This window comes from Trichoderma gamsii, assembly GCF_001481775.2.
Source record: "Trichoderma gamsii strain T6085 chromosome Unknown Scaffold_55.2, whole genome shotgun sequence".
NCBI lineage: Eukaryota > Fungi > Ascomycota > Sordariomycetes > Hypocreales > Hypocreaceae > Trichoderma > Trichoderma gamsii.
In genome coordinates, this window is record NW_020171392.1 from 112,212 (window position 1) to 130,622 (window position 18,411).

The window sequence follows — 18,411 nt, forward strand, 5'->3', positions numbered from 1 at the left end:
CTCTCTCAAGAAATCTTATCAGATCCGAGGCCGAGGCCGTGAGAATATCAAAACGCCGGCCCCACGAGCTTGCACGGAAGCCGAACGGTCCACCTCGAAGACCGAGCAAAAAAGCAAGGGCGCGGGTGACTGAATGACCGAGAAGAGCCAAAAAGAACCCCTGAAAAGAGGGATTTTTTCCTATTTCCCCTTCTAAGCCATTTCACTTACGCAATTCCTATTTCTCTGCCAAGTCTTCGTGATTGTTTTTTCCACAAGCAAGCTAACCTGAGCCGATCGTCGGACGCGTGCAGTGGGGAATTCTGCCGAGAGGAATTATCTGATCCGAAAAGCAGTGGGGAACCAATGCAGCAATGTAGAGGTACAAGGCGGCGGGGCAGAGTAGGGGCGTGTCTCTTGGAGCGTCGAGGAACATCTGAGCAACAAAACGGTACTTGCGCTGCTCTTTTGCCGTCTCTCATTCTCACGACATCCCAGCAGCAGTGGATACTGCCGGTCCTCAGTGACATGATGGCACCTACACGTATTCGTTCAGGCCAAGCAGGCAATATGGAGCACACTAAACGGCAGCCCAGAAGCAGAAGCGAGGGAGCGACAATGGGAGAGGCCCTGGTGGCCCATCAAGAATTCATGCTTGGGCGGCGCTGCAAAGTTCCTGTGGATTGATACTTGCCAGGGAGGGGATAAAAAAAGAGGACAGCGTAGTTGCGCGTTCTCAGTAGTCAGTCAAGCCGGAATCAACATCCCAGCTGTTTGCCGATCATGCAAGTGGGGGAGAGCTAGAGCTGGACGGAACATTGACCCAACTGCCGGAATCTAAGCAGATTGGACGGCAATTCTACCTTTGATAGACCCTTTGATCCTTTCTTCATGTGCTCGATCTTGGTCGTGTGAGCGTGCGGCTTGTGGGATAACCATCGACACATCCACGACTCGCCAGCAATGGGCACTCAGGACGAGACAGCAAGCGTCCATGCTGCGACTGAAGCTGTCATGGCGCCTCAAGCTGGCAGCGAAGCTGTAGAATCAATCTCCAACACAAAGAAAGACCAGTCAAAGGTTGGAAGGGTCAGTGATACCTATCATTTATCATAAAGAAACTTACCCAACTCGCGCCTAACGAAGCTGCATCATATAGTTCTTTTCGGATTTCTTCACATATTTCCAGCTTCTCGTCTACGCCAACCCTACATGGCTCGATATCCTTCTTCTTGCTGTAGGCACAGTCTCTGCCGCCGCCGCAGGAGTCCCATTTCCTCTCATGGGAATCCTCTTTGGTCAGCTCGTCGACGACTTGAACACTGCGAGCTGCGATGCCAAGAGCCCCAGCGCGGACGAGGCTGCACACATCCAGCACTCAATCGATAGCAAGGTGCTCGAGCTGACGTACATCGGCATTGCCAGCTTCGTCCTGATTTACATCTACATTGTGTGCTGGAGCATCTTCAGCCGCCGACTCGAAGCCCGTATCCGAGACCGCTACTTTCAAGCACTCCTGCAACAGGACGCGACCTTTTACGACAAGCGTCAAGCGGGCGAACTGTCGTCTCGTCTCAATGCCGATGTACAGGCTGTCCAGTCTGGAACGTCAGAAAAGGTCGGCATCTGCATCGCCTGCACGTCCTTTTTCCTGACGGCCTACATTGTGGCCTTTATCAAGAACTGGAGGCTTGCTGCCATTCTTCTGTCTCTTATCCCTGCCTTCTTCCTCATGGCAGGGCTTGGAAGTGCCTTTACCGCAAAGTATACCAGTGCCATGTCTGATGCAATTGGCTCGGCGTCCTCCATCGCTCAGGAAACTCTGTCGAATATTGCCGTTGTCCAAGCCTTTAGCGCTGGACCACGTCTAGAGGCCAAATTTTCTTCACATGTCATGACGGCTCAGAAAAGGGGCATAAAAAAGGCCTTTGCTGCGGCGGTTCAGGCCGGCACTCTCTATTTCATTGCGTATGCTGCAAATGCATTGTCCTTTTGGCAGGGAAGCCACCAGATTGTCAATACTATCGCCAATCCCAACGGTGTATCAGTAGGAGAGATTTATACTGTCATCTTCCTCCTTGTCGATGGTAAGTTTTAGAGATCGATGATAGTAACCCTTGACATGTCTTTCCTCTAACAATATTCATCGCAGCATGTGTCGTTTTTGGCTCCATTGCCCCCCTTCTGCCTCTCATAGGGGGTGCGTCCACAGCATTCCTGAAACTGCGACAAGACATCGAAACTCCAGCCGCAATCAACTCCAGATCGACTTCCGGCTTGAAACTTCCTGATTCTGCCCCCGCCTCCATTTCATTCCGCGACGTCTCGTTCGCTTATGCCTCCAGGCCAGATCAGCTTGTGCTCAAAAATGTTTCGTTCGACTGTCCTGCTGGCAAGTATACTGCGATAGTTGGACTGTCTGGAAGTGGCAAGTCTACAGTGGCCGGCTTGACGACAAGAATCTATGACCCTCAGGATGGGAAAGTGCTGCTTGACGGACACGATTTGAAGGATATAAACGTGAAAAACTTGAGAAGCTTCATCAGCTTGGTTCAACAGGAGCCGTCGCTGCTGGATCGGTCAATCTTGGAGAATATCGCATTAGGTCTATTCAACTCGCCGTGGCAGAAGCATGAAAAGTTCCAGTCCATCATTCTGGGCAATGGACTTGCCGAGGTGGCAGAGAAGGTTAGAGAAGGACAAGATTTAACCACTGTCGCTCAGGCGTACGGTTCTGATATGGCCGAGCTCGTGAAATTGAGTTGCCAATCGGCCGCTCTGGCCGACGCATCAAACTTCATTCACAAGCTTGAATATGGATACGGAACCCTTGTTGGTACAGCAGGAAAGCTTGTCAGTGGAGGACAGCGCCAAAGGCTTGCATTTGCTCGCGCTTTAATCCGAGACCCAAAGATTCTTCTCTTGGACGAAGCGACCGCATCTCTTGATTCAGCCAGCGAGCAGCGTATCCAGACGGCAGTTGAGTCGATATCCAAGGGCCGAACCATCATCGCCATCGCCCACCGCTTGTCCACTATTAAAAATGCCGACAATATCATCGTTATGAATAACGGCCAAATCATTGAGCAGGGCACTCATTTAGAGCTCATGGCCCTTGATGGTTCATATGCTGGCATGGTCCGTTTACAAAACCTGGCGTCCAAGGAACAGGATGACACACCATCTCTGTCTAGCACAACCAAAGGCGAAACTGAAATCGTTCTCTCAGAAAAGGAATCTTCTCTGAGCGAGCCTACTGCCCTAGAAGAAGACGTACCAGGTGTTTCTTCGTCAACTGAGCAAGAACCTAGCCAGGCGGCCGCCGAAGCAGAGGATAAAGCACTGGATGCTGATCTGTCAGCCTGGAAAATTATCAAGATGTTTGGCCTCATGCTTCGCCCACACCTCCTGATGCTCCTCTTGGCCGTTTTCTCTGCCGTCATCGTCGGCGGTACTTTCTCCTCTGCAGGTGTCATTTTTGGCAATACTGTCGAGAAAGTCGGCCCCTGCAACTCAACTCATCAAATTCTATGGGCTGGCAGGTTCTTTGGCGGCCTGTTCTTTATGCTGGCCGTGGTCGAGCTGTTTGCCTACACGGGAAGCTGGTTCGGCTTCGGTTATGTCGCTGAAAAGCTGCTCTACAATATTCGCGTGCTAACCTTCCGCTCGCTCTACGAACAAGAGCTAGACTGGCATCAGTCAGAGGGCCGTTCGCCAGCGTCATTGCTCTCCATCGTCACAGCAGACGCTGCCGCCGTTGGTGGTTTCAGCGGGTCGATCATGGGAACCATGTTCTCCATTGTGGTCAACTTTTTCATCGCCATCATTCTTTCACATATAATTGCCTGGAAAATTGCCATTGTGTGCTTGGTAACGGTCCCTATCCTTTTGGGCTCGGGTATCATGCAAGTACGTTCCTTGTCCCGCTTTGAGCGCAAGCATGCCGGAGCATTCTCAAACGCTCTCGGTATTACGGTCGAGGCTGTCACTTCGTATAAGACCGTGTCATCATTGGCTATTGAAGATGAAATACTACACACATACCGTCGAGCTCTCAAAGCTCCTCAGAAGGAAATGGCTCTGTCCAGTGCGTATACCAACTTTTGGCTTGCCATCGCCAACAGCATCGGCAACCTCATTTACGCCTTTGCGTACTGGTGGGGTTCAACAAGGATCACAAAAGGAGAGTACAGCCAAGCTCAGTTCTTCATTATTCTCATGGCCATGCTTGTGAGTGCCCAGCTGTGGGGCCAGATGTTCACATTGGCTCCTGAGGTCTCGCGGTCCAGAGCAGCAGCATCTAGAATCCTGAGTCTCATCAACCTTGGCTCTGCCAAGCGCCTGGGTGTGACAGAGTCTAGAACTGGCAATGTATCACGCGGAGAGAAAGATGTTGAAGCTGCACCAAACGCAATTTTAAGCCGAGGGATCAAGCCAGGCCATGGTGGCGCCACCGTGACTTTCCGAGATGTATCCTTCGCATATCCTGCTCGGCCACATATCCAGATTCTGAAGAATACATCATTCACGATACCAGCTGGCCAGTTTTGTGGTCTCGTGGGTCCATCGGGAGCGGGTAAATCCACAATCATGTCACTTGTCCAGAGGATGTATCGCCCTACAAGTGGAACGGTCGAGATTGATGGAGTCGACATCTGTGCTCGTGAAGGCGTGGACTTTCGCCATGACATTGCCGTAGTGCCACAAGACTGTGCCCTGTTTGATGGAACTGTCAAGTTCAATGTGGGACTCGGTGCTGTGCCAGGTCACGAAGCCACCGATGCGGAAATCGAAGAGGCCTGCAAGCTGGCTAATATCCATGACACCATCGTAGCACTACCGAATGGCTATGATACGGAATGCGGCCCCAACGGATCTCGGTTGTCGGGAGGCCAGCGTCAACGGTTGGCTATTGCGAGGGCGCTAGTCCGAAAACCACGGCTTCTGTTGCTCGACGAGAGTACCAGCGCCCTCGACGCAGAGAGCGAGAGGGCTCTGCAAGAAGGCCTGGAGCAGGCAGCCAGAGGCATTACCGTCATTGCCATAACCCATAGGCTACACACCGTCCGCAAAGCTGACGTGATCTTCGTCGTCGAGGCCGGGAGAGTGGTCGATAAGGGTCGTCACGAGGAGCTTGTGGAGAGAAGTGAGTCGTATAGGATTAACGCGCTGCAGCAGATGCTGGGATAGGAGACTGAAGTTGGCGTGATTCGGCGGTAGAGTTCGGGATGAATAGAATAGAATATACAAGCACTAATAGAATCTGTATTACATCAACCAATAGCTGGACGCAATTCCCACACGTGGAAGATCGAGAGGCTGTAGGCGGGTTCCAATGGGGGGAATATATAGCTAAATCAACAGCTCCTAGCAATACGCACCATCGCCATCATTGTTGGAGATGGAGGTCTCAAGAGCAAGTCATCTGCCCGCCCCCTCACGCCGCGGAGGTGGGATGTGACGAATCATGGAGGTGTGGCTCTGCCGAATATGAGGTAGCCTGACAGCCGGACAGCCTGCCCTGCATTGCGGTAGCGATAGTGGATGCATCGAACGCTGTAAAGGCCTGTAGCGTGCATGGGCCGCTGGAAAGGAGCGTCGCTAGGCCGCCGTGTAGCGGATGCGCTCCGGCCTCTGCCGCCCGCCCTCCCTGCAGCGCAGCCTGAACCGTTACCGTTTTGCACAGCGGTCTCTTTAGCGCAGGGCTGTCAGCTGCAGGTCACATGCTTCCCCCCTGAGCCAGTCACAGCGCGCTGATTGATTGTGTGTAATGGGTGCAACCTTGCTGCTTTTTCTGGAGCGTCCCGATAGCGCCGCAGTCGCCATTACGCCAATGCTTGACTCGAGAGATCCGAAGAGCGGGCTAGGCAGAGGCTAGGCCATCGTAAAGTTCCATTGGTATCGCCCAGGGCTTGACTGACGACGCCTGGCTGAGGGTTTCCATGTCAACCTATCGATAGCCACGAGACCCCATTGCAGTCCATCCATCGGCGCCGACGAAGCCTGCACCACACCTCAGTCAATCACCATTCAGTCCCTGGAGCGGCCGGGCAATCCCTCCTCCTCTGTTCCTGTTACAGACCAGACAGCATCTTCTAGTAACGTCAATACACGCTCAGCCGTTGGCCGCGAGCGAGGAGGGAGCGTACAATTGTATGTCAACAGCGCCTCGTCATCCACCAATTCTTCGATCCCAACGCCAGACCTGACACCTCCTGATCGACCACGCGACAACGACAATACCTACGAGCTCTCTGACTATAAAGAGATTGCAGAGCGCAAGGCTACTGAAGACCGCGAGCGTCGACGACAAGAGAAACGGACGTTGAAGCGAGAGTGGCTAGAGACACGGGACGAGATGAAGTTCTCTCATAGCATTCAGTTCAACGCTGTTCCTGATTGGAGCAGCCACTATATTGCGTACAGCAATCTCAAGAAGCTGTGAGGAGCCCTCCGCCAGATTGAATATCAGCCAAACGCGTCAACTAACCAGCCCTGCCATGTCTTTAGTATATACCAACTCGAAAAGACTGCACATCAGGCGAGAGCCGGCGATGCTGAATCACGACCCCTTATATCAACCGAGGATCCAGAGGAAGTCTTTAGCAAAGCACTAGGCATTGAGCTGGAAAAGATATGCTCCTTCTACTCTCTCAAGGAAGGAGAACTGCTAGAAGAAGTGAGCCAGCTGCTGCATGATGTGGGAGAGGGCCCTTCTCTGGAAGGATCCACTACCTTGCGCCCAACGCCATCCGATTCTCAAAGCACCCACGCTCGACCTACTAGCCTGCACAGCCGTGGCTCCGACGACGATGACAGCGCTACCGACGATGACGAAACCACCGGTCTCACGAGACGCAAAAGCGGCAGTAGATATGGCCGGAGAAAGACTGCATCCAGCATCCCAGACATGGCTGCATCTTCGGAGTTTGGTCGATCCAGGAGGTACAGCACCACCATAGATGACTATGGCGATCAATCTTTCCTCTTCGGCTCGACGCTGTACTCGTCCGCTATCATGCTGAAGAAGCGCATAGTGGCCCTCTATGTGCAGCTTTGCGAGCTCAAATCATACGCACAGCTTAACAAGACCGGCTTTAGCAAGGTTCTCAAGAAATTCGACAAGATTCTTGATAAAGAGTTGCGATCATCCTACATGAGCACCTATGTCGATACGGCATACCCCTTCAAGCCGGAGACCAAGAAGCTGCTCGAAGAAAACATTGCCAAGATGGAAGCCGCTTACGCCGATGTCGTAACCGCTGGTGATCTGGAACTTGCTAGAAAGGACTTGCGTTCTCACCTTCGAGAGCACGTCGTTTGGGAGCGAAACACTGTATGGAGAGATCTGATTGGTATCGAGCGAAGAGGAGAGGCTGCCAGAATTGGCCAAACCTTGCTGGGACAGGACTCGGGTATCACACCCAAGAGGTTGCAGGGTGATGATGAGATTGGACCAGCAGAAACACAGATCAAAACACCCATTGGCAGAATTGTTCTGCCTTCGTGGCTGTCCAACAGCTCTGTGCTCACTTTGTTCATATCTGTTCTGGCATTCTTCCTGCTGCTGTTTATTCCCATTTTGCAGAACCCTGAGCAGCAGAATTGCCTGGCACTTCTTGTTTTTGTCAGTCTTCTGTGGGCTACTGAGGTATTATTAAACCATACAATGTCAATTTCGAAAGCTTTCTCGCTAACCACTGCTGCAGACTATCCCCTTGTTCGTAACGTCTCTTCTCATCCCCTTCTTGGCTGTTGTCCTCAGAGTGGTTCGTGAAGAGGACCCCAGCAAGCCTCAAAAGCGCCTTTCTTCAAAGGAAGCTACTTCGGCCATCTTCTCCGCCATGTGGTCGCCTGTCATTATGCTACTCCTTGGTGGCTTTACCCTCGCTGCTGCCCTGTCCAAGTGCAAGATCGATAAGCGCCTTGCGACGCTCATCTTGAGCAAAGCCGGCACTCAGCCCAGAACTGTGTTGCTTGCAAACATGTTTGTCGCTGCCTTTGCGTCTATGCTCATCAGCAACGTGGCTGCCCCGGTTCTCTGTTTCTCCATTATTGAGGTACGTTTGGCAATGATACTGACTTTTTAAAGTAACACGTCTAATTTGTTTTTATAGCCTATGCTGCGAACTCTGCCTTCCGACTCAAACATGTCCAAGGCTGTGATTATTGGCATTGCCCTTGCTTCAAACATTGGTGGCATGCTGTCACCAATTGCATCACCCCAAAACGTCGTGGCAATGGGAATCATGAAGCCAGAGCCTACCTGGCTGCAATGGTTCTTCATTGTTATTCCCGTTGGCATCGTCTCTCTTATCTTGATCTGGTTACTTCTGCTGGTCACATTTCAGCCTGGCAAGGGAACAACCATCGCACCCATCCGCCCTCTTAAGGAGAAATTTAGCGGTGGTCAGTGGTTTGTAGCAATCGTTACCATCATCACCATCGTTTTATGGTGTACTAGCCATACCCTGGAGGACGTATTTGGAGACATGGGCGTTGTAGCCATCATTCCCATTGTGCTCTTCTTTGGCATCGGCATCTTGACAAAAGAGGACTTCAACAACTTTCCCTGGACAATCATCATCCTGGCTGCGGGCGGTCTGTCGCTCGGTAAGGCTGTCCGATCTTCAGGCCTGCTCCATACCCTTGCCGAGATTGTCTCACGCGAGGTCGAGGGCATGAGCTTATACGGTGTTTTGGTTGTGTTCTCCTCTTTGATTCTCGTCATTGCCACCTTCATCAGCCACACGGTAGCAGCCCTCATCTTCCTGCCTCTGGTGTACGATGTGGGCGTGGCCATGGACCAGCCGCACCCCAACCTCCTTGTTATGGGTGGCGTTCTGATGTGCAGCGCTGCCATGGGTCTGCCTACCAGCGGTTTCCCCAATATGAGTAAGTCTTTTACAATTTTCCTATGTAAGAGGATAGGTGCTAACTTTGTCCTTGTAGCTGCAATCATGAAAGAAGACGCTACCGGTCAACGCTACCTGAGCGTGAAACACTTTATCAGCAGAGGTGTTCCAAGCAGTTTGCTTACCTTGGTTGTTGTAGTAACACTTGGATATGGTATTATGGAAGTGGCAGGTTTGGACTAAGCTGGTAGCTCGCTGAGAGGTGTGTGATTTTGTATGTTTGATGGGGCGAATGGAGCATATAGAAGTTGGATTTTGTGCGTATGGCATATGAGGTATATGTGGTTTGAATTTGTAAAGCATTGCGAGAAAATAAACAGTCTATAATGGATTTTCGATGTTCATTTTCAGAATTCATTTTCAGAATCAGAGTTATAACTACATGTCTACCGCGTAGATCGATTATGCTACTGTTGGTGTCTTAGAGCTAGTAACAGTGTTTAAGTCATTGTGCACTGTGTCGCAGCTAAGCTGAAACGGAAGTACCCTGACGTCGTTGGGATAAGATAGTGCAACCTGACGTGAATAGCTCCAGCGCCTGTTCAGGCAAGAATGCCATCCTTAGGCCCAACAGCTTCTGTCGCAAGAATTCAGATCCCGACGTTGTAGAAAATCAGCAGTAGCGAATCAAATCGACGGTCTTCTGATGCTCATCTCGAAAAGATAGCGATTCGTTCCCTGGAGCTGGCCGACGCCATGCTCTCCGCCTTTACAGCTCGCCCTATCATAGAGCTCCGACAGCGGGACAAATCGAAGATTGAGACGATCATCGCTCACGGTAAGGACAAACGTTTTCATTGATGCGCTCTCCTGCTCTTCGGACGGCCTCTGACCAACTTCACAGGTGATCGAATTCTCGTTGGGCTCAACAACGGCGCTCTTCGGGTCTACCGCCTCAACGAACTTCCCGCTAACGGCGCTTCAACGCCTCCACTCACCGCAAATGCGACTCCTCCTCAGAATGGCGACCATCCTGCCGCGGACTCGGCCGCCAAGCCGACAGACTTACTTCGCGAGATAGAACGATTCTCGACGCGGGCGATAGAACAGCTGGCAATCGTAAAAGAGGCAAACACCATCGTTTCACTATCCAACTACCACGTATCTCTCCACGACCTACAATCCTACGATCTCATCGAGACCCTCTCGCGAACCAAGAATGCGTCCTGCTTTGCCATCACGTCCAATATCGTTCGGGATCCCGACACTGGCATCCCCGAAATCATCAGCCGACTAGCGGTTGCCGTCAAGCGGCGACTGCTATTATGGAGCTGGCATGAGAGCGAGCTCAACAACGACGTCTCCGAAGTGGTGCTTTCCGAGTCTATTCGATCAATAACATGGGCGAGTGCGACGAAGATTGTCTGTGGCATGAATAGTGGGTATGTCATTGTCGATGCCGTGACGCAAGAGGTCGAGGACATTGTGAGCCCGGGTGCGGTGGGAGTGTCGGGCCAAGGAAGCCGATTTGGAGCTGTGAGCAGCGCAGGGATGGGGTACATGGGCCTTGGAAGCTACATTCCCAAACCTCTAGCCGCCAAGTTGGCTGATGGCGAAATGCTCCTTGCCAAGGACATCAATACGCTCTTTGTCAACGACGAGGGCAAGGCCTTGGAGAAGAGGCAAATACCGTGGCAAACTGCACCCGAATCTATCGGATATTCGTATCCGTACATTGTGGCTCTGCAGCCTCCCTCTAAAGGCTCACTCGAAGTTCGGAACCCTGATACTTTGTCTCTCATGCAGACTATTCAACTGCCCGGTGCTGCTCAGCTTCATTTTCCCCCGCCTACTTCGAGCCTGGCCCATGCCGGCAAAGGATTCCACATTTCCAGTGATCGCTGCGTGTGGAAAATGGGAGCTACAGACTATGACTCTCAGATCGGAGAGCTTATTGAGGCTGGCAGATTTGACGAAGCTATCAGTGTGTTGCAAATGCTTGAAGATGCTCTTTTGAGAAATAAGAAAGAAACTCTCCGAGAGGTCAAGATGCTAAAGGCAGAAAGCCTCTTTAAGCAAAAGAAGTTCCGACAGTCGATGGACTTGATGAACGAAGACGATGTTCATGCTCCGCCCGAGCGAGTTCTGAGAATGTATCCACCTCTTATTGCGGGAGAGCTGTCTAGGTGGGCAAATTGTCAGGTGGGCCAAGAGAATGCGGACACCCAGGTGAGAAAGACCAATGGTACAAGGCCGAATAGCCCAGAAATTACTACAGGCGATCATGCCGAGTCTCAGTCTCCCACAGTTGGAGGTTTTGTGAAGTACTTCAAGGGAGCCCAAAAGAAACCAACTGACGTCGCTTCAATCATCTCGACGAAAAAGGACGGCGAAACAGAAGACTCGGACAACGCCAGAGACGCACCAGCATCGGAGGACAAGCCACTTGAGGGCAGAGATCTTACAAGGGCCGTCTTGGAGCTAAACAGTTATCTTGCCGGCACTCGAGCTCGCCTTCAGCGTGTTATTGATCCGGTCACCGGCAAACTGAAGCCGCGGGTGGATCAGCCTAGCTCAACGGCGGAGGCTGAAGACAGGCTTCTGAAGATTACGCCTGATGAATCTGACAATGAGCGGGAGCAAAAGCTGCGCGACATTTTCCGCTTGGTCGATACCACGCTCTTTCGCGCCTACATGTTCTCGCAACCGTCTCTTGCCGGCTCGCTATTTCGTATTCCCAACTTTTGCGATCCGGACGTGGTAAACGAAAAGCTACTGGAGCACAACCGCTACACGGAGCTGATCGACTTCTTCCATGGCAAGAAGCTGCACAAGTCAGCACTGCAGTTGTTGCATCAGTTCGGCGCTGCTCCAAAGCCAAATGAAACAGCCCCAACTCTACACGGCCCGGATCGCACCATACAGTATCTCCAGAGTCTCCCGCCTTCGGAAATCGATCTCATCCTTGAGCATGCCGAGTGGACTTTAAAGGCGAACCCGGAGTTTGCAATGGATATTTTCATCGGTGATACAGAGAATGCGGAAACTCTACCTGCTGAGAAAGTTTTGCCTTACCTCCGAGACCTTGACCCGAAGCTTGAGAGGCAATACTTGGAACATATCATTATGGAACTTGATGATACCACGGCGGATTTCCACAACCGATTAGTCGAACTCTATGTTTCCGGCCTGAGTAACAGTGAAAGGGGTCATGATTGGGACGATCTTGAGGAACGATTTGTCAAGTTCCTGCGGGAGTCTCGACAAGTGTACAGTCTTACAAAGGCATTTGCTTTGATTCCTAAAGATGGTAAGAGAAACTTTCGCAATTTGCCAGCTAGAGTCAAGCAATGCCAATGTGTTAATGTCATATAGATGCCGCTTTTTACGAAGCTCAAGCTGTTGTATTAAGCAATATGGGGCAGCACCGACAATCTCTAGAGATCTATGTTTTCAAGATGAAGGACTATGTCAAAGCAGAAGAGTACGTCGCCAGAACGCTCTATCGTTATCCATCGGGACTGTAGCTGACTTTATCTAGCTATTGTAATCGTGCACATAGATCTCAGGCCTCATCTACAACCCCTTCAGATGACCCCGACGAGTCAGCATCATCTGTATATCACACGCTACTGTCTCTCTATCTTCAACCACCTCCGCCCCACAAACCAAACCTCGAGCCAGCTCTGGACCTGCTCTCCAAGCACGGCTCTCGCCTCCCTGCCACATCAACACTTGGGTTGATCCCCGATGATCTCCCCGTCGGCTCCCTCGAAGCCTATTTCCGCGGGAGAATACGTGCAGCAAACAGCCTCGTCAACGAATCTCGCATAATGGCCGGCTTGCGCAAAGCCGAAGGCATATCCGTCGCCGCGGAATTGCAGCTAGGCGACGGTAAACCCGGAGGGCAGGGCGGCCGGAATCGCCATGTCGTCATCACTGACGAGAGGCATTGCGTCGTGTGCCACAAGAAATTGGCTGGTGGGATGAGAATGGGCGGTAGCGTCGTGGCCGTGTTGACGGATAACACAGTTGTCCATTATGGCTGTTTGAGCAAAGCAACTGGCAACAAAGCGAACGGTTCGAGAAAGCCCAGCTGGAGTAGAGGATATTAGACACCCATGTTTTTTTTTTCGGATTGCTCTTGTTTTGTTCCTTCTTCTCTCATAGCTAGGTGTTGTTTCTTCATTCTCTTCTTCTTTGGAGTCGCTGAGCTGGGTTGGCTTTTATCTGTTCGTATGTGGCTATACCCTTCTATACACATCCTAAGGCGTGTTGTCCTTTTTATAATATATCAAATCGGAATCGTATCGCATGGTTATATCTGCAGCAGCATCTTCGTGTGAAATGAAAGAACGGAGATTTTAATCTTCCTCTTCCTGAACTTCCTCGCCGTAATTTTCTTCCTCTTTCTCTTCATCCACAACCGCGGCTCCTCCCTCACGAGCTTTATCTTCCTCCATGCGCGTCGTGAGCTCCTTGTTGATCTGATCTTGGGCCGCAGCAACGGAAGCGCGCAGTGATTCGAGATAGGTGGATTTTCCGGCCGGGTCGAGGGGCGTAGGCGGCGCGGGGATGGATTTGGAGATGCTGAAGGGCGCGCTGGAGGGTGAGGAGTAGGACGCTGTGAGGGCGGGATCTGAGGGCGTTGATTGAGACATTGTGAGGAGCTTTGATCTATCTTTGGGATTGAATGTGATTACTTTTAGAGGTGGTCGTTTAGTATGGGAGTGCAGAGAGATTGGTGGGGTAGCAGGCTGAGAGCTTTGGCTTCTGCATGGAGGGGCAGAATTTCTGCTGAGAGGCGGATCACGTGGCGGTCCAGGCTGGTAGATTTGGCAATCTTTGATGCTCTCTCCATACCAGCAGTAGGTATTCCAGGAGATTGAAGAGACGCGATTTCCATTACTAGATCAATAAGTCCGCGTCTCCGTAAGTTGAAGAGTAGATCAGCAGGCAGCATCTGTGGCTGGTGACTTCAAATGAAAGCGCTTGACAGTATCTCATCGGATGAAAGCATCCATCAGCAACAGCCGCAAAAGAGCTATAAGATACACGGCTATGATATGTTTAGGGAGCATGATTGCACTACGAGGTGTGTACGAGAAGCTACAACAAGGTTGAAAGGTAAGACGAGAGCTCTGAGTGTGAGTCATTCGCCCCATATCTGCCGTAAAACGGCGATGGCCTCTTTTCAGAGGTTTGCGGTTCAATCGATAGCGAAGCAGTACAGGAGGCCAAGGGAAGGCCAAAGATTAAATTCGAATCAGGGTGAGGCAGCTGAGTAGCCCACCACTCTCCAGTTCTACTATCTAGAAGTCTCAAACAAGAGGATCGAATCATTAGTAGTATTCTTGCCCAAAAGCGCAACAGACATAAACATCAGCAGCTTACCTGAGGAGAAAAAGAGGTGAAGCATCGCCCTCAACAGAATGATCGGAATTGTGTGATTCGTTTCGCCGAAGCAAAACGAACGCTGCATATCGCACTCAAGTTTGCGCAACAAGCTTCGCAACGACTTCCCATAGGACACCGAGATAAACCCACGTCTTCCCGAAGTATACACGCAGGTTCTCCCGGGCCTGAGATTTCTGATGTCTGTTGCAGACGTCGGGGTGACGCCAGGCCATCACAGGCAGACTCGATAGACACACGTCGGGAGGCCACAAGGGCGCTCCAGGCATGGAAAACGAGCACAAGAGAGGAACGTATCCACCTCCTGCTTTGAAGCTTTCTCCGAATTTCCCACATGCGAAAAAGAAATCGAGATTGAAAAGAGCCCGAAGGCTCTTTTCATTCTCCGTTTGTAGCATGGAAACGCAGCGTTGAAGAGGGCGATGCTTGAGGGGAAAGAAGCAAGAAGAAGGCTAGAGGCACGAGATTTTGGTTTTGGTTTTTTTATAGCTTTCCCCCAAGCTTTGGTGGGCCCCACATACGACATGTACCTCAGTACTGCTTTAGTGCGGAATTTGAGCCTCAGCTTTCGGTACTTGGGTATCCACCCAATTTAGGGAGTAAGACGAGGTACATGCAGCAATGGGCAGAGCAGGCCAGAGTAGAGCAGAACTGAAGAACAAGGATTGGCATGAGGCAAGTAGAGAATAAGAACTACTGCTAGTCTTTTAAGATGGTATTAAAGACTTGATATTTGCGTATACATAGAACATGTACACACTCTAGCAGGCCGATGGCCCGTGTATGGAGCGGAACATGATGCGATAATGCCTACCGAGATAAGCTCTATCTATGCATGCAGATCTACTGCCTTACATTACGAGGGTTGCTTTCGGAAGACGCAACCCCACGGCAGCCGTCTCATCTTCAACTCTCCAACTCCAAGAGCTCGGCATTCTTCCGCCAACGACCAACCTCAGCCTTTTGTCTCTCCTAGAGCTTCCCTCTCATCACTTTAGACTTCTGACGCCTCGAACCTCACTAGAATCCCAAGCGATAGACCCACAGGCCCTGGTTGCGACATCGAGTCGCGGCCCGTCCGCCCTCACCACGACGCCAGAACCGCCTGGCCTCATGTTCTCGGCACCAGCCAAGATGTAACGAGCCCTTCACATCACCGCAAGATGCAGCCCACACCATCGAATACGGGACGGCCTCAGGGCCGAGCTCCCGGCAGCTTCTCGCCCTTGCCCGGGATGCCGCGATCCTCCATCGACCTGCCGGGATCATCGTCACGACCACCTCCCCTGCGCATGGTCGACTCACCCAGCAGCAGCGAGGATGGCACGCCCGCCATTATCATCCCCAAGGCTCGGCAGCAGAGCGCCGGCGCCGCCAACCCGCCTTCCACGCCCATATATCAGCAGTTCGCCAGCCATGCCTTCGCCAGCAGCAGCGCCAGCGTCCAGCAGAGCTATCCTCGCCCGAGCGCGCCCCGAACCGCGCCTCAGGGAGCGTCGTCCCCCGTTCTGAAGACGCACTCGAGGAAACACGCTGCCACCCAAGGCATGTTTGAGCCATCCTTGCCGTCAACAAGCACGTCCAACCTGTCCCATATCGGAATGGGCCACAGCGGCCAACCTGCAGGCCCTGCGAATGGAGGATTGTCTGCCAGCGCGATTGCTGCGCAAGCGGCCGTAATGTCGCATCAGAACACCCTCCAGTCGCGCCAGCGATCTCAGACAGCCCCAGAAACTGAAGGCGCGAGGAGAGGGAGCGGCAGCAAAGGCCCTATAAGCCCGCCCACATTGAGCCTAACGGAAGCCAGTGCGCCGCGGGAATCAGCCTTCAACATCTCAGGAGGAGGCGCACGTCAACCACATCAAGACAGGCTTGGGGCTGCTTCTATGCAGTCTTCTGCTGCTGCTACGGCTGCTGCCAGTGTTGTATTCCCTCGGTCTGGTGGCAATTCTCCAAGAGAGCCGTCCGTGTCTCCTCAGCCGCAACCATTTCCGTCTTTGCCTGCCGCAACCTCTGCTTCAACTATTTCAGAGAAGCCTCTCTCCAAATCCGAAAAGGCAAAGGCCAAACTATTCTCACGGCCGTCCAAAATTAGCGCCAAAGACACCAAGGAAAAGGCATTGCCAAGTCCAGGCAAGATTGGTTCGGCTTTATCAGCTCTTCAGCGAGGCAATTTCAGCTCAACCAATCTCACAGACTCTGGTAGTCAGTCTTTTTATAATCTCAACAATTCATCGTCGGCAACCATTCGGCCAAACGAAGCGACCGGGGAGGAAAAGGCAAAAGAGAAAGAGAAGAAGCATCACTTCCTCTCAAGACAGAAGCAGAAGCTCAAGGATGAGTATCATTTACCGCTTTCATCGGCCGCTAGCAACTCGAGGCCTACGGATCCAAACGCACCAAGCAGTCTTTACAATTTCAGCGTCCCCGCCAGCCCGGGTCCTACGTCTTCTACTTTTGCAAAGGCCAAGAAAGATAAAAAGAATGCCGAAAGATCGGATAGTCGCATGGACAGTGAATCAGTGCCCGGAGATTGGCCTGGTAGTCAAAGCTTACCATCCATGTCGCAGCAATCAAGTGTTCTATCCGACACAGTGGACGGTGTCAAATCGGCGCTGACAGGCCTGGCTATGGATGATGCGTGGAACTACTTAAAGCCAAAGCTTCTTGTTATTTTCCAAGGCGAGGATATTCGCCTTCCAGTGGAAGACATCAATCGCATTGTTAGCTTGCATATTCAATGGTGTATCCATAAGAGGTCGCCGAATAGACTGCTAGAGGATCTTAGAGAGCTTCTATCTTTGGGCTTCGCTACAATGGATAAGACACTACGGAGAATGCCAGAAGAGCGCTTCATGCCGACTCTCGTGGACAACTGGCTCGTTACTTTCACTTCCATCTTGCCTTATATGCAAGCGGCACTGCTTCCCCTCGATCTAGAGGTGTCAGGCTGTGGTACTCTTATGACGCCTGAACAAGCTCGCGACTTTTGGGGCGGCGTTGTCACTGCTCCCTCTCCTGCGGCAGGGCAATCAGCACAGGTCTTACCTGCAGCGACTGCTCTTGACGTAAGACGCCTGGTATTGACGGCCTATCGGGATACCGTCATCTTGTCACGCTATGAGACCCTCAAAACAATATTCTCCCGCCTCTCTCTGGAGTTTCTTCCTTCGGCATGGGCAAACATGGCGCTCGCATCTCCTCCTTTGGAAGCTACTCTCTCCACATCGCCTCCCGAGTCCTTCTTTTCCATGGCCCGCCCTGGCACGGCCATGTCCATTGACCCTTCAGTTGGCTCGTATAACTCAACCAGCACTACATTGCTAGGTGATGGCTCTGCCGGCAGTCGCAGTCGAGCAGTGAGCAACGTCAGTCTTGGTAGCCGTGGCAGCGATGGAGTGATTCGCCCCTATACGCCGTCAGGCATGCAAGCCCTCAGCAGCGTCCGTGAGCAAAATATCGAGGACTCGAAGCAAGTAGCTGACATGGTGGGCCGGATGTTCCAGTGCATGAGTGTCCTCTCGAGCATCGGCGGCGTTGGCGGCGATCTAGGCGACGAGAGTAACAGGAAGATGGTTGAGCTGTGCAAGATGCTCAAGCTCAACTGGCTGGGGAGAGGCCGGACGGGGCGTAACAGGATGGGTATAGTTGGTGGCAGAGTGAGGAGAGATGAAATCCGCGAGGAGGTGCGAGTTGCTTGAGTGACTTTGTCCTTGATCTGGAGGATATTTGGGCTGTATTTACGATGGATAGGAGAATAGGGCGCATTTAGTTTTCATTTCGGGAAAGAATATCAGATTACCGCGGTGCCATGTGGAAAGCTCGTAACCCATTCGTAGAAACCAGAAACATGTATGATCACTTTATACAGAGCTCTCTCTGACTAGGTATCTATAGTACTAAGATTAAACCAAGAGACAAGACATTGATTCTGCAGGTAAAAGATGTGCAAAAGCTGCAACACACTTGTGTCTTAATGATAATAGATCAAACACCCCGCCTATATCTAACGAACAACTCAAATAGACCCAAGCCTACGTATCTTTGGATGACAGTGTAATGATACAAGACAATCTGTGATTGAGAACCCTTGTAGGGTAGTGTCTTTAGAAATGCGCCGTCAGCCGTCAAGGTCATCAAGGCCGAATCAACCAATTTAACC

General features: G+C 51.7%; 4 protein-coding genes across 4 annotated transcripts; 3 read left to right on the forward strand and 1 right to left on the reverse strand.

Moving 5' to 3' along the window:
* Positions 1 to 942: 942 nt before the first annotated feature.
* On the forward strand, positions 943 to 9,077 carry TGAM01_v210051 (ATPase; the record flags this gene model as incomplete). The annotated part of the gene is made up of 8 exons (XM_024550704.1): positions 943 to 1,068; positions 1,139 to 2,066; positions 2,132 to 5,125; positions 5,940 to 6,420; positions 6,490 to 7,630; positions 7,689 to 8,039; positions 8,097 to 8,874; positions 8,932 to 9,077. 8 exons carry the CDS (start codon positions 943 to 945, stop codon positions 9,075 to 9,077), a joined length of 6,945 nt encoding a protein of 2,314 aa, XP_024404552.1.
* A 513-nt stretch (positions 9,078 to 9,590) lies between these two features.
* Positions 9,591 to 12,949, forward strand: TGAM01_v210052 (hypothetical protein; the record flags this gene model as incomplete). Its single annotated transcript, XM_018808780.1, has 4 exons — positions 9,591 to 9,672; positions 9,739 to 12,144; positions 12,210 to 12,318; positions 12,376 to 12,949. 4 exons carry the CDS (start codon positions 9,591 to 9,593, stop codon positions 12,947 to 12,949), a joined length of 3,171 nt encoding a protein of 1,056 aa, XP_018657989.1.
* A 249-nt stretch (positions 12,950 to 13,198) lies between these two features.
* On the reverse strand, positions 13,199 to 13,495 carry TGAM01_v210053 (Gon7 family protein; the record flags this gene model as incomplete). The annotated part of the gene is made up of 1 exon (XM_018808779.1): positions 13,199 to 13,495. One exon carries the CDS (start codon positions 13,493 to 13,495, stop codon positions 13,199 to 13,201), a length of 297 nt encoding a protein of 98 aa, XP_018657988.1.
* Positions 13,496 to 15,412: 1,917 nt separating this feature from the next.
* On the forward strand, positions 15,413 to 17,950 carry TGAM01_v210054 (hypothetical protein; the record flags this gene model as incomplete). Its single annotated transcript, XM_018808778.1, has 1 exon — positions 15,413 to 17,950. One exon carries the CDS (start codon positions 15,413 to 15,415, stop codon positions 17,948 to 17,950), a length of 2,538 nt encoding a protein of 845 aa, XP_018657987.1.
* Positions 17,951 to 18,411: the final 461 nt, after the last annotated feature.